The 13288-nt window shown below is 37.9% G+C and overlaps 1 protein-coding gene across 4 annotated transcripts in view; it reads right to left on the bottom strand.

Annotated features, from left to right (window-relative positions):
* ccdc142 (coiled-coil domain containing 142) overlaps positions 1–13288 on the bottom strand; it is a 132604-nt gene that overhangs the window by 7807 nt on the left and 111509 nt on the right. For all 4 annotated transcript variants that reach the window (XM_051928672.1, XM_051928671.1, XM_051928670.1 and 1 more), the window contains exon 12: positions 5282–5493. In XM_051928672.1, the coding sequence (XP_051784632.1) occupies positions 5282–5493 (212 nt within the window). The remainder of the gene's footprint in view (positions 1–5281; positions 5494–13288) is intronic.

The following is a 13288-nucleotide window of genomic DNA, read 5'->3' on the forward strand; positions in this document are numbered from 1 at the left end:
CCTTCAAAACAGCAGACATTTTTCTGTAACCTTCCCCAGATTTGTGCCTCGAGACAATCCTGTCTCGTAGGTCTACAGACAATTGCTTTGACTTCATGCTTGGTTTGTGCTCTGACATGAACGGTCAACTGTGGGACCTTATATAGACAGGTGTGTGCCTTTCCAAATCATGTCCAATCAACTAAATTTACCACAGGTGGACTCCAATTAAGCTGCAGAAACATCTCAAGGATGATCAGGGGAAACAGGATGCACCTGAGCTCAATTTTGAACTTCATGGCAAAGGCTGTGAATACTTATGTACATGTGCTTTCTCAATTTTTTATTTTTAATAAATTTGCAAAAATCTGAAGTAAACTTTTTTCACGTTGTCATTATGGGGTGTTGTGTGTAGAATTCTGAGGAAAAAAATGAATTTAATCCATTTTGGAATAAGGCTGTAACATAACAAAATGTGGAAAAAGTGATGCGCTGTGAATACTTTCCGGATGCACTGTAGATTTTTAGCTTAGTAACTATGGAGCTGCTGTCATCCATTTCTTAATGCTAAAACATCCAGCGTGACTCAGCCAAGAATAACCATGTAAAGACAGCTAGGTAATACAACAGGCCTTCCTTTCAGCTACAGAACTGAAAAACTGAAAATAAGTACCTACTGTGCACACTGTGCCCTCCTAAACTGAAATTCTAGTGTTGTAGGAGGCTCTGAATGAATGAATGAATGTTCAGTGGATATCACAAGTTTACACACCCTTATTTTTTGTTTTTATTGACTTTTCCTAAAAAGTATCAGTTTTTAGATAAATATTGTTGGTTACATGGTTTTATCAAATTCAAAAAAGTCTGATATGGTTTATCCAACTTAAAAAAAAAAAAAAAAAAAAAAAAAAAACTAAAATTTCAAAAACATTGTCTTGACTTTTGCTATCCACTATAGTTACATTTTATGTTTCTTGGCATAACATTGAACACCTAAATGCTTCATCTGATAAAATGGTTATTTACCAAAAGAAAAGGTGAAATCTGTGTATTTTTACAAGATAACCATGTGCCACACAAATATATAAACCTAGTAAAAAGGACAATAGCTTTTGTTATTAAGCTGAATATAATGGAGCTGTGAGGTTAGTTTAATGTAACGTAAATATTGAATATAGATTTTTTTTGCCTGCCCCAGTGAGAATGACATCCTACTCATGGAAGCAGTCTGTTGATGTTTCATTCACTTCTATTGGGAATCTGTTTGCCACCAGTAGCGACTATCAAAGATGAAAAAGAGGAAAATATACAAAAAATAAAAGTTGATGTTACCGCTGTCAAAATAAAAGTGAAACTGTAAACTAATTTGTAGTTGAAATCACATGGAACGTCTCTACTTTAAGACAGATGAGTTGAAAACAAATTTCTCAACAAATTTCCTTGAAGAAAAAGTGTGCCACATTCCAACAAAATTGGTCCTTGGAGGGTGAGTTGTTGATGTGGAAAGGCAGACAGCCAGTAGTGGCTAATGCAGTAAGGATTTCACGCATTATATGTGAATGCAAAAAGCAAATTTAAAGGGTGATATTACAGGGCTAGTTGTGCATACCATATAGTGCATACCATATAGTGAAGCACGGGAACTGAATTACATAGACATAACCAATGACTCTTTTTTCTTTTAACATAGTATGTTAAAGCACCAATAAGAAGAAGCCTGACTAGATTTAGCATTTAGAAATAGGATAGAAGATTCAGGATAGAGTTCAGGAGTTAGATGTGTTTAAACATTTAGGATGTCATGACCACAAAATAATCTAATACACAGTTTTTGGATAGGGCACATTTTCAAAAACTCTCTAGGAAGAGCAAATGTTGAGTAGATGCAGCAAAATCAAAGTTAGATAAATTGAGATAGGCGTCTAACTGTGCAGACAGTTGAAGATGTGGAGCAAGTTTTAAAGTGTTTTACAAACAATGCAGGATGTATTTATCTCAAAATTTTAAAGAAGCGGGAAGTTAATGAAAGGTATGCAGTAGATAAATAAGGAGCTTCAAAGGAAGCTATAAAAGAAAAAAAATGTACAAGACAAACTACACAAGCGCTAACCGTAGGGTGTATAAGAGCAACATTTAAAAAGAATACTAAGAGCAGGTTATGAGCAGTTAAAGTAAGGGTAAAGTACATTATACAGACAATTAAATGTCAAATGCCCTAAACTTAACTTTTTCTTAAATTTGCACATGTGAAGCCATCAATATTCCCCCAAAATTAACAAGGACTACTAAGGAGGTATTGAGTGATTTTGAAATTGCACAGAGAGAAGTGCCACTTTGATTAAACAAACTGAAATATAACCAATCTTCAGGGCTTAAGCATATGAATGAGTACTTATATCAGCTGACCAAATTTTTCAAAAAAATAAAAAAAATAAAAAAAATCACTGCATACTGGAGAAATTCCTAAGGATGGAAAAGTAGCAAATATTAAGGTGATTTTTCTGATTTATGAAACTATAGGCCAGGAAGTTTAACATGCAATTTATGTAAATTAATGAAAGTAATTATTAAGAAAAAGTCCGAGTATCAGATGGGAAAAAACATTTAATTAGCAAAAAGCATAGGTTTAGATCATATAATAATATGCTGGAGTTCTGCAAGGAGGCAACCATATACAATCAGAGAGGTGGACATGATACGAATGATCTTGATATTTGGAACGCTTTTCATAAGGCCTGTATGAATTCAGTATGCAGTTTGTAAGTCGGTACAAAACTGTCTTAAACACCAGAAAAAAAAGTTAAAGTGAGAGGAGCTTTTTCATAAATTGAGAAATGATAAGTAATTCTCAAAAACGTCTTCTTATTCTGTTGTAGGTGTTGGCCTGCCAGACCTGTTCCTGTCAGATACATTGGCTATCTTTGCAGTTTCTCTAAAATAAAGACCTACAGTATACTTTTAAAAGGTTTAAATGGTCCTTTCCGTTTGTTTTTCGATATTAATTGATCCTTTCTTGCCAGTAGCATAGGATTATTTTCAAAATAATGGTTCAGAGGGTGTAGCAACACAGGCTGTTCCTACACTGATTTTAAATACACAGAATTGTTTGCATCGACTTTCAAGGATTAACTGCAGAAAAGTTGTAAGTTGTTAAGTCATTACTCATTCCCTGAAATAAGCCTATTTGTATAACTTTAATATTATATTAGTTTTCAGTTTCTGGTAACCTGCACTTTACCTCTGGAGGTTTACTGCTTACCTTTTCACAAAATTCACTAAACTTGAATTTAAAATTTCAATAAAAACTGGAAAGATGAGGGTGTTCTAAAACTTTCTACTGATAGCATCATTATAGAGAAACCTTGACAATATCCAGATCTGTGGCAGATGAAATTTAATGTAAAAAAAAAAAAAAAAAAAGTTAGATGTTACACATAGAAAGTAAAAAAAAAAAAAAAACTTACATAAGAATGCATAAAGAATGGTTACTGTATAGTAACAATTAAGGAGACTAATAGGATGTTAGGTTATATACTATAGATCAATGTTTAGAGTAAAAGAAATCAAGTTAAATAACTCACTAGTGAGGCATCGCCCATAGTATTGTTTACACATTTGGTCTCCGTATTATTACCCTAAGTTCTTGTCTATAAGCCGGACTCATGTATTAGCCGGAGACCAAAAATCATACAAATTTTTAAAATAAAATCGTATCATAGATAAGCCGGACTCATGGATAAGCCGAACGTACTATAACCTATAACTAATAGAAGGGAGGGAGGTCAGTGGTCTCACTCGCGCCCATTTAATTTCTTTAAGGGGGGAGAGAGTGTGAGATATTGCCGTCTCTCTCACTCCCCGCATGGCGCGGTTGGAGCGGCCGGAGCGCGTTCTTTCTGCTCTGGGCGTCGCCGAGTCAACACGAGCGCGTAGCGGTCATTTAAATTGTGATTTTATATGTAAGCATATTTAAATATATATCGCGGATTTCTGCGGACAATGGGTCTTTTAATTTCTGGTACATGCTTCCTCAGTTGGTTTGCCCAGTTGATTTCATACAAGGGACGCTATTGGCAGATGGCTGAGAAGCTACCCGGCTTACTGTTCTCTCTCTCTTGCGCTGACTATCTGTGATCCTGACGTATGGGGATTGAGCAGGGGGGCTGTTTGCACACCTAGACGATACGGACGCTCGTCTAAAAATGCTGAAAGATTATCTTCACGTTGCTATCTTTTGTAAAGCTGATTCCTGAAAAGACATGCTGCACAGTGCTTCGCATACTTAAAAGCTCGAAGGGCACGTATTGATTTTTGACTGAAAAACAAACTCTCCCTCTGTCTCTCTTTGCTCCTGACGGAGGGGGTGTGAGCTGCCGCCTTCAACAGCTTTGTGCCGCGGTGCTTCGCATACTTAAAAGCCAAACAGACATATTGATTTGTTTGCTTCACTCCTTTGAAGAGGAAGATATGTTTGCATTCTTTTAATTGTGAGACGGAACTGTCATCTCTGTCTTGTCATGGAGCACAGTTTAAACTTTTGAAAAAGAGACAAATGTTTGTTTGCAGTGTTTGAATAACGTTCCTGTCTCTCTACAACCTCCTGTGTTTCTGCGCAAATCTGTGACCCAAGCATGACAATATAAAAATAACCATATAAACATATGGTTTCTACTTCGCGGATATTCTTATTTCGCGGGTGGCTCTGGAACGCAACCCCCGCGATGGATGTATAAGCCGGACTTATGTATAAGCCGATATTCTATTTTTTCATTTTCACAACTTTTTTCCTTAGATAAGCCGCGGCTTATTGACAAGAACTTAGGGTAAAAAGATTGCAGTAGTAGAGAAAGTTTACAGAAGAGACCGATCCCAGAATTGAGAGGCATAAACAATAAGGAAAAAAAGGAGATGAACCTTAATTAAGGGGTTATGTGGTTGAGATGACTGAAAATATGAAGAGAACTGATATTTTGGATCTCAGCTATGACTTTAACATGAACTCTTCAACAAGAACACAGGAACAGACACCTGCGATGAAGTGAGATAGAAGGTAGCACTCTAGGGACCTTCAAATCTCGACTTGATATTTTGGTGAATAGGACTTTCTGGACTAAAAGGCCTGTTATTGTCAAAGCTGTTGTAGACCTCATTCAAGTGTTAGATGTTAAACAAATCTCCTTTACAGTGGCAACAGGTTATTAAAATGTGAATTTTTTTCCCCGAAAGAAAACTCATCCTTATTGTAATAACACTACTCTAGGAAGATGGAGGTAGCCATTGTAAAGGGATTTAGCACACTTACAGCATCGCCAGAGTGGCTCCCAAGTACTAGAAGGAATGTAATTCTTGCTCATTGGCTGTTGCAGGAGACAAAGGATTGCATTGTCAACTTGATGGAAAACTCTCAGCGAAAGAAGCCTCTGTCTGATCTCCTCTGACAAGTTGTACTCTTCCAATATTAACAAGTCCCTTATCATATCAAAGTCCTTCTTCAGTTGTAAGGCACCCTGAACACTGAAAGAAGATGACAATGATTTAAAATTTACAATGTATTAATACAATTTAATCCTTAATAATATTTATAGTTATATAATTTATATTCTTTATAAATAATGAAGTGCTACTACACATGGTTTAAAAACAATCATCAGTATCCATCTTCTGTAATACTTCTTTTCCCAAAAACAAATTACATCAAGACAGAAAAGTTTAAAAACACACATTTTCAAAAAATTGTCACTTATGTAGTGACAGTGTAATATTAATCTCATTCTTAACATTAGTTTGGACATCTGTATCATCAAAGACATACTTTTAAAATATGTACTTCAATGTTTCAAAACAAAAAAATTTTATCTTAAAAGGTCTACACTATAGTAGTAAGTAAAACATTATATAACGTTTTTCCTACAGCGACAGTTTCAATAAAAGCAAACAGTATTATAAAAATGTTCGTTACTGTACTCATCAGCAGAAAAAGATCTCACATCAAAAACAACAAGATATATTGTATACACTATTTCAAACACACCATGCACTAAAATTAATTCTAGGAGTTCCAAAGTATTTAATGCAACTTGCTGTATTTAAGACACTCTAGACAAGAAAGATTAAAGGTTTTTTGAAAAGACAATTATTCCAGAGTAGTCCAACATTATGGAAAGAGCCATATATGTATGGTAAAATGGCACAATAATGGAGTGGATGTCAATGCCACTTCACAAATCCAGTGTCAAATCAGTGTTAGTGTAGTTTGAACATTCCCCATTCTTGTTTGTGTTTCCCTCAGAGTACAAAAATCCCCAAACACATGCATAACTGGCATCTATAGATGTGCACGTGTAAGTGAGCCAGTGATCCACGAGCTTGGCTGGTGGCCTACCTAGGAGTAGTTCTCATTATGAATCAAGGATGGGGAAGGAGGGAAAAGATGAAGAAACTAGATATTAACTTGGGAACTAGAAAGGAGTAACATTTAAGTTAATGAAATCAAAACTCTAATTTGCAAGGTAAAAAATAGCTCTTCAAAAATGCATTCCAAATGGCTAGCAAAGCATAAAATAATAAAGCAAAAGAAAAAAATAAAAATTTTTCAGTACTTAAAAGATAAATTGAAGATTCCCAAAAGTCTTAAACCCAAAAATGGTAAAGACTGGTACAGTGGAAACTTGGTTCACGAACGTCTCAGTACGTGTAAAAATCGGTTTACGACCAAAAAGTTCACCAGACTTTTGCCTCGGTTCACGACCACACCCTTGGTATACGAACAAGCCAGTTTCCCTTTTGGTTTGTGCGCGCCGATGATTTCAGCACGTGTTGCATTTTTCTCGGTCAGACGTGCGTGCTTGCACGTGTGTGCGTGCTTTCGCTGTGAACTCTTTGTGCTCTATTTCATTTCCCTTCCGGTTCATATGCGCCGATTACTGTATTTAAGCACGTGTTCAGCCTCTCCCTGTTCATTGTTCTCAGTCAGACGTGCGTGCTTTACCTGTGAACTCTTTGTGCTCTACAGTATTTCGTGTGCTTTTGCAGTTAACCATGGCTTCTAAGCAAGTGAAGAGTGGTGAGAAGAAAGTTTTGCAGAAAATTGAAATCGAAGAAAAGAAAGAAATTATTGAAAAGTATGAGCGTGGCGTTTGTGTTACTGATCTTGCCGCCGAGTACAAGAAGTCAAAATCTACGATTTCAAATATTCTAAAGCAGAAAGAATCTATTAAAGCAGCTGATGTTGCAAAAGGAGTTACAGCGTTAACCAGGCAGAGGCCTCAAGTGCTGGAAGAGGTGGAAAAACTGTTGCTAGTGTGGCTGAACGAGAAGCAACTTGCAGGGGATAGTGTAAGCGAGGCGATGTTATGCGAGAAAGCTAGGAAGATTCATGGCGATTTGCTGCAAAACTATCTTTCTACGAGTGGCAAAAGTGAGGAATTTAAAGCCAGTAGAGGATGGTTTGAAAAGTTTCAAAAGAGAAGTGGTATTCATGGTGTGGTAAGGCATGGAGAGGCTGCTAGTTCCGACACTGAAGCTGTGAAAGAATTCGTGAAACATTTCACAAAATTAGTGGAGGACGAAGGCTACATCCCGCAACATGTCTTCAACTGCGATGAGACCGGATTGTTCTCCACCCAGTTCCTCCTCACTTCATGCCAGAACTCGACTCATGCAAGGTTAGATTTCTTGGTGGTTTATGGTTAGTTTTTGTATTACGGATTTTTCAAATGTTCATTTTTTGGTTCGTAGCGTGAATTGTTGCAATGTTAAAAAAAAAAAAAAAAAGTTTACACAGGTTGTAATGCTATTAGCGTGAACTCCTGCAATGTTACTTTCTTGGTTGCTTATGGCTGGCTTTTAAATAAAGTTCGGATTTGTTCAAATGTTCCTTTTTTTCCCCATGTGCTTAAAACTCAAAAGTTTACAGCAATCGGGTCATAAGGCTACAGTATAACACAAACTCCTTGCAATGTTAGTTTTCTCTGTTGTTCAAGGGTTTCTCAGTGTTACTCAGTGTTTTTACATTTAGTTTACTATTATGCTGTGCATTTTATGGTTTAATTAACTATATTTGTGCTTAAAAGCTTAAAAAAATATATATTTACATACAGTTCGTATGGTTCGTATGGAACAGATTAATTGTATTTACATACAATCCTATTGGGGAAATTGCTTCGGTTCACTAATTATGGTCGTGAACCGAGGTTCCACTGTATATATGCCTCAACACTAAGGAATCCTAGGGGTTGTAAATCTAAAGCTCACAAAACTTAAAACAATTTACTAACATTCCTGAGACAAAAACAAAAGCCAATATTATAATGGAGCATTAATATTTTAAGTACAAAAAAAGTATATGATGGTCAGATTAAATAATACAGCATATTAGAATTAAATCAGCTTGAAAAAAACTGCCATTCCTTCTCTGTGAAAGATCCTGTCAAAAATGCTTTAGTTTTTACTCTAAAAACAACACTGTAGTACTTGTCTTGTGTCCTGTATATGCAGGTAGTTTTAAAGATAATTGATCTTTGGAGGCTCTACTACAGATTTCATTCTGAGGAAGTCCACTACTTATAGTTCCTTGTCTAAATCTGGGCTCATTATGGAATGGCACGAAGATGATGGCTGGGCTTTTTAACAAACAGAACACAAAGAGTAAGGGTCAATGGCTGTTTCTCTGATAGCCTAAGTACATCTGTAGGCACTCTGCAAGGTTGTTGCTTATCTCCTCTTTTGTTTATCCTGTATACAAGTGACTGCAGGAGTTTACACAAGAATAGACATATCCTGAAATTTGCAGATGACTCTGAAATTGTGAGGCTTCTACAAGATAAGGAAGACAGCCACAGACCTATTGTCGATGAGTTTATACAATGGTGTCATCACTCTAATTTATGACTTAATATTTCTAAGACAAAAGATATAGTTGTAGATTTCAGGTGCTCTCCACCATCTACTGTCTCGGCTTTAAAAGGGAGACACTGGAGATGGTGTAGCAATACAAATATCTGGGAACAATCTTAATACATAATTCGCCTGCCTCCTCACTCACGTCCATCCGAAGCCAAATGCGCAGTCGCCTTCTGCGCACGTCCGAAGCCGAATGCGCAGTCGCCTTCTGCGCAGCTGCCCGAAAAACCTTACAAGACCGACATCCAACCCCAACATCACGGCAGGCGGCGGATTTACGGCCGCAAAAATTCAAAGAGAAAGGCGACTTCGATTAAAGCTCTAGAGACCTGAAAGGCGATTTCGACTACAGCTCAAGGCCTAATTACACATTCTGATTCAATTACGCATTCATTCAATACACCTATATCAGGTTTGTGGTGCTTATACTTATTACTATTCCATATTGTACTGGAACATTCATCATTCAATATTATACTATAGGCCTGGAAAATTCATCAACGAACACTACAAGCCTGTACAGTAATGAGTAAAGCGGACTACAATCATTACAAAACATCTTCTTCGTTACTTATCATTTGTTCTTCAAACTCGTGCCCGTTTCATCTTACGTTGTCGAAATGGGCTCTTTGTCTAGTCATTGATAACAACTAAACTAAACTCCAAGGAAACTGAAATTTTTAAAGTGGACAAAACCATAATGACACCTTTTTATAAGTCCTTCATTGAATCCATGGTTACATTTGCTTTTATCTCTTGGTTTGGCAACATCAGTAATAAGAATATATATCATCTTAACAACATTATAAAAATCTGAATTAAAATGATTGGTTCACGAAGGACCTCAATCATTGAAATGTACTGCAAACATGTTAGAAAGAAAGCCAACTCAATTCTGTCAGACATCCTCTTCGCTCTAAATTCCAGTTGCTGTCATCAGGCTGCAGATTTAGATTTCCAAAGGTAGAGAGTAGTGTAAAGTCAAGCAAAATGACACCTGTTATTGGCTAACTAAAAAGATGACAATATGCAAGCTTTCGAAGCAACTTGGGCCCCTTCTTCAGGCAAAATGTAATCTTGCAGGCCTGAAGAAGGGGCCCGAGTTGCCTCAAAAGCTTTCATATTGTCATCTTTTTAGTTAGCCAATAAAAGGTGTCATTTTGCTTGACTTTTCACTACATTCATAATGGCTAACACAGTACAACACCCTAGTACTACAAAAGGTAGAGAACAACAGATTTAAGAACTCATTTATTCCTAAAGCTATCTTCTTCTTTCGGCTGTTCCCGTTAGGGGTTGCCACAGCAGATCATCTTCTTCCATCTCTTTCTGTCCTCTGTATCTTGTTCTGTTACACCCATCACCTGCATGTCCTCTCTCACCACATCCATAAACCTTCACTTAGGCCTTCCTCTTCCCTGGCAGCTCTATCCTTAGCATCCTTCTCCCAATATACCCAGCATCTCTCCTCTGCACATGTCCAAAACCAACACAATTTCGTCTCTCTGACTTTGTCTCCCAACTTGAGCTGACCCTCTAATGTACTCATTTCTAATCCTATCCATCCTCGTTACACCCAGTGAAAATCTTAGCATTTTTCTGCCACTCCCGACTTCCTCATACAATATCACAGCTCCTCTCGAGGTCTCCTCTCCTCTCCTGTCATATGCTTTCTCCAGGTCCACAAAGACGCAATGCAACTCCTTCTGGCCTTCTCTAAACTTCTCCATCAACATCCTTAGAGCAAACATTGCATCTGTGGTGCTCTTTCTTGGCATGAAACCATACTGCTGCTCACTAATCATCACCTCACTTCTTAACCTAGCTTCCACTACTCTTTCCCATAACTTCATGCTGTGGCTCATCAATTTTATTCCTTTGTAGTTACTGCAGTCCTGTACATTCCACTTATTCTTAAATACTGGCACCAGTACACTTCTTCTCCACTCCTCAGGCATCCTCTTACTTTCTACGATTCCATTAAACAATCTGGTTTAAAACTCCACTGCCATCTCTCCTAAACACGTCCATGCTTCCATAGGTATGTCATCTGGACCAACGGCCTTTCCATTTTTCATCCTCTTCATAGCTGTCCTTACTTCATCCTTGCTAATCCGTTGCACATCCTGATTCACTATCTCCACATCATCCAACCTCTTCTCTCTCTCGTTCTCTTCATTCATCAGCCTCTCAAAGTACTCTTTCCATCTGCTCAACACACTCTCCTCGCTTGTGAGTACGTTTCCATCTTTATCCTTTATCACCTTAACCTGCTGCACATCTTTCCCAGCTTGGTCTCTTTGTCTAGCCAATCGGTATAGGTCCTTTTCTCCCTCCTTAGTGTCCAGCCTCTAATACAACTCATCATACGCCTTTTCTTTAGCCTTCGCCACCTCTCTTCACCTTGCACCTTATCTCCTTGTACTCTTGTCTACTTTCTGTATCTCTCTGACTATCCCACTTCTTTGCTTTCCTCTTCCTCTGTATACGCTCCTGCATTTCCTCATTCCACCACCAGGTTTCCTTTTCCTCTTTCCAGATGTCACGCCAAGCACCCTTCTTGCTGTCACCCTTACTACATCTGCTGTAGTTTCCCAGCTGTCTGGTAACTCTTAACTGCCACCCAGTGCCTGTCTCACCTCCTCCCTAAACTCAAACTTGCAGTCTTCCTTTTTTTTTTTTTTTAACTTCCACCATTTCATCCTTGGCTCTGCCCTCACTCTTCTTGATCTCCAACGTCATCCTACAGACCACCATCCTATACTGCTTAACTACACTTTCCCCTGCCACCACTGTGCAGTCTTCAATCTCCTTCAGATCAACTCTTCTGCATAGGATGTAATCTACCTGTGTGCATCTTCCTCCACTCTTGTACGTAACCCTATGTTCCTCCCTCTTTTTAAAATACGTATTCACCACAGCCATGTCCATCCTTTTGGCAAAATTCACTATCTGACCTTCTTCATTGATCTCTTTGACACCATACCTACCCATCACCTCCTCGTCTCCACTGTTCCCTTCACCAACATGCCCAGTGAAATCCACTCCAATCACCACTTACTGTCCCTTGGGTACACTGTTCATTACTTCATCCAACTCACTCCAAAAATCTTCTCTCTCACCCAACTTGCGGTGCATATGCACTAACAACATTCATCATCACACCTCCAATTTCCAGCTTCATAATCATTACTCTGCCCGACACTTTTTTCACCTCCAAAACACTCTTGACATACTGTTCCTTCAGAATAACTCCTACTCCATTTCTCCTCCCATCCACACCATGATAGAACAATCTGAATCCACCTGGCCTTACTCCCCTTCCATTTAGTCTCTTGCACGCACAATATATCAACCTTCCTTCTCTTCATCATATCTGCTAACTCTCTCCCCTTAACAGTCATACTGCCAACATTCAAAGTTCCTACCCTCAGTTCCACGCTCTTTACTTTCCTCCTCTCGTCCTGCCTCCAGACATATATCCCCCCCTCTTCTTCGGTCAACAGTAGCCCAATTTCTGCCAGCACCCTGCTGGCTAACAGTACTGGTGGCAGTCGCTGTTAACACGGGGCTCGACCGATCCAGTATGGAAATTTGTATTGTTGTCCGCATATTGATTTAGCAAAATTTTACACCGGATGCCCTTCCTGAAGTAACCCTTCCCATTTATCCGGGCTTGGGACTGGCACGAAGAAACACACTGGTTTGTGCATCCCCTGTGGCTGGGTTTTTTATTCCTAAGGCTATAAGTTTCTTAAATTCTATTACTATTACTTGTAGGGATGCTGCTAAATGTTAAATTCTGCAATATTATTTTGTGTACTATTGAAAGTAATTATTCTTCTTTGTATTGATCTTGAGTGCGAGTTTATGCAATAACATTGGTTTGGATGTCTGTAACAATGTCTTCTCTTTTTGCATTTTCCTGCTGCAAACAAATTTCCCTCTGGGATAATAAACTCTACCTAAACCTATATATACATCAGAGTTGACTCATTTTAAAAATGAGTTATCTGGCCTTCTGTATGAACTGCAAAAGTAAATTACACTAGTGCCATAGGAACATTTGACTAAAATTACATATTATACCGAAGTTTTATTTTTAATGAAAAGAAACGTTTGTATTTTTTTCCTGCGCACAACCTTTTTCAGTCCACATTATGCAACGAGTGCTGGTCACATACATACATGTTATTATATAATTTTTTTTTGTTTAGCTTTCTTCCTTTAATGCATAGTTACAGAGATGAATTGTACAATGAAGGAAATTCTTAAGTCATGTGTTTTGATCTGCTCAAAACATACTACAGTATTTATCGACTGATTCACTTTTCACTCCATCAAACCATTGACAGGAAAAAGCTATAAACAAAACAGTCGGTTTTTTTTTTTTCTCACCTATTTTCCC

Source organism: Erpetoichthys calabaricus, chromosome 5 (genome assembly GCF_900747795.2).
Source record: "Erpetoichthys calabaricus chromosome 5, fErpCal1.3, whole genome shotgun sequence".
NCBI lineage: Eukaryota > Metazoa > Chordata > Cladistia > Polypteriformes > Polypteridae > Erpetoichthys > Erpetoichthys calabaricus.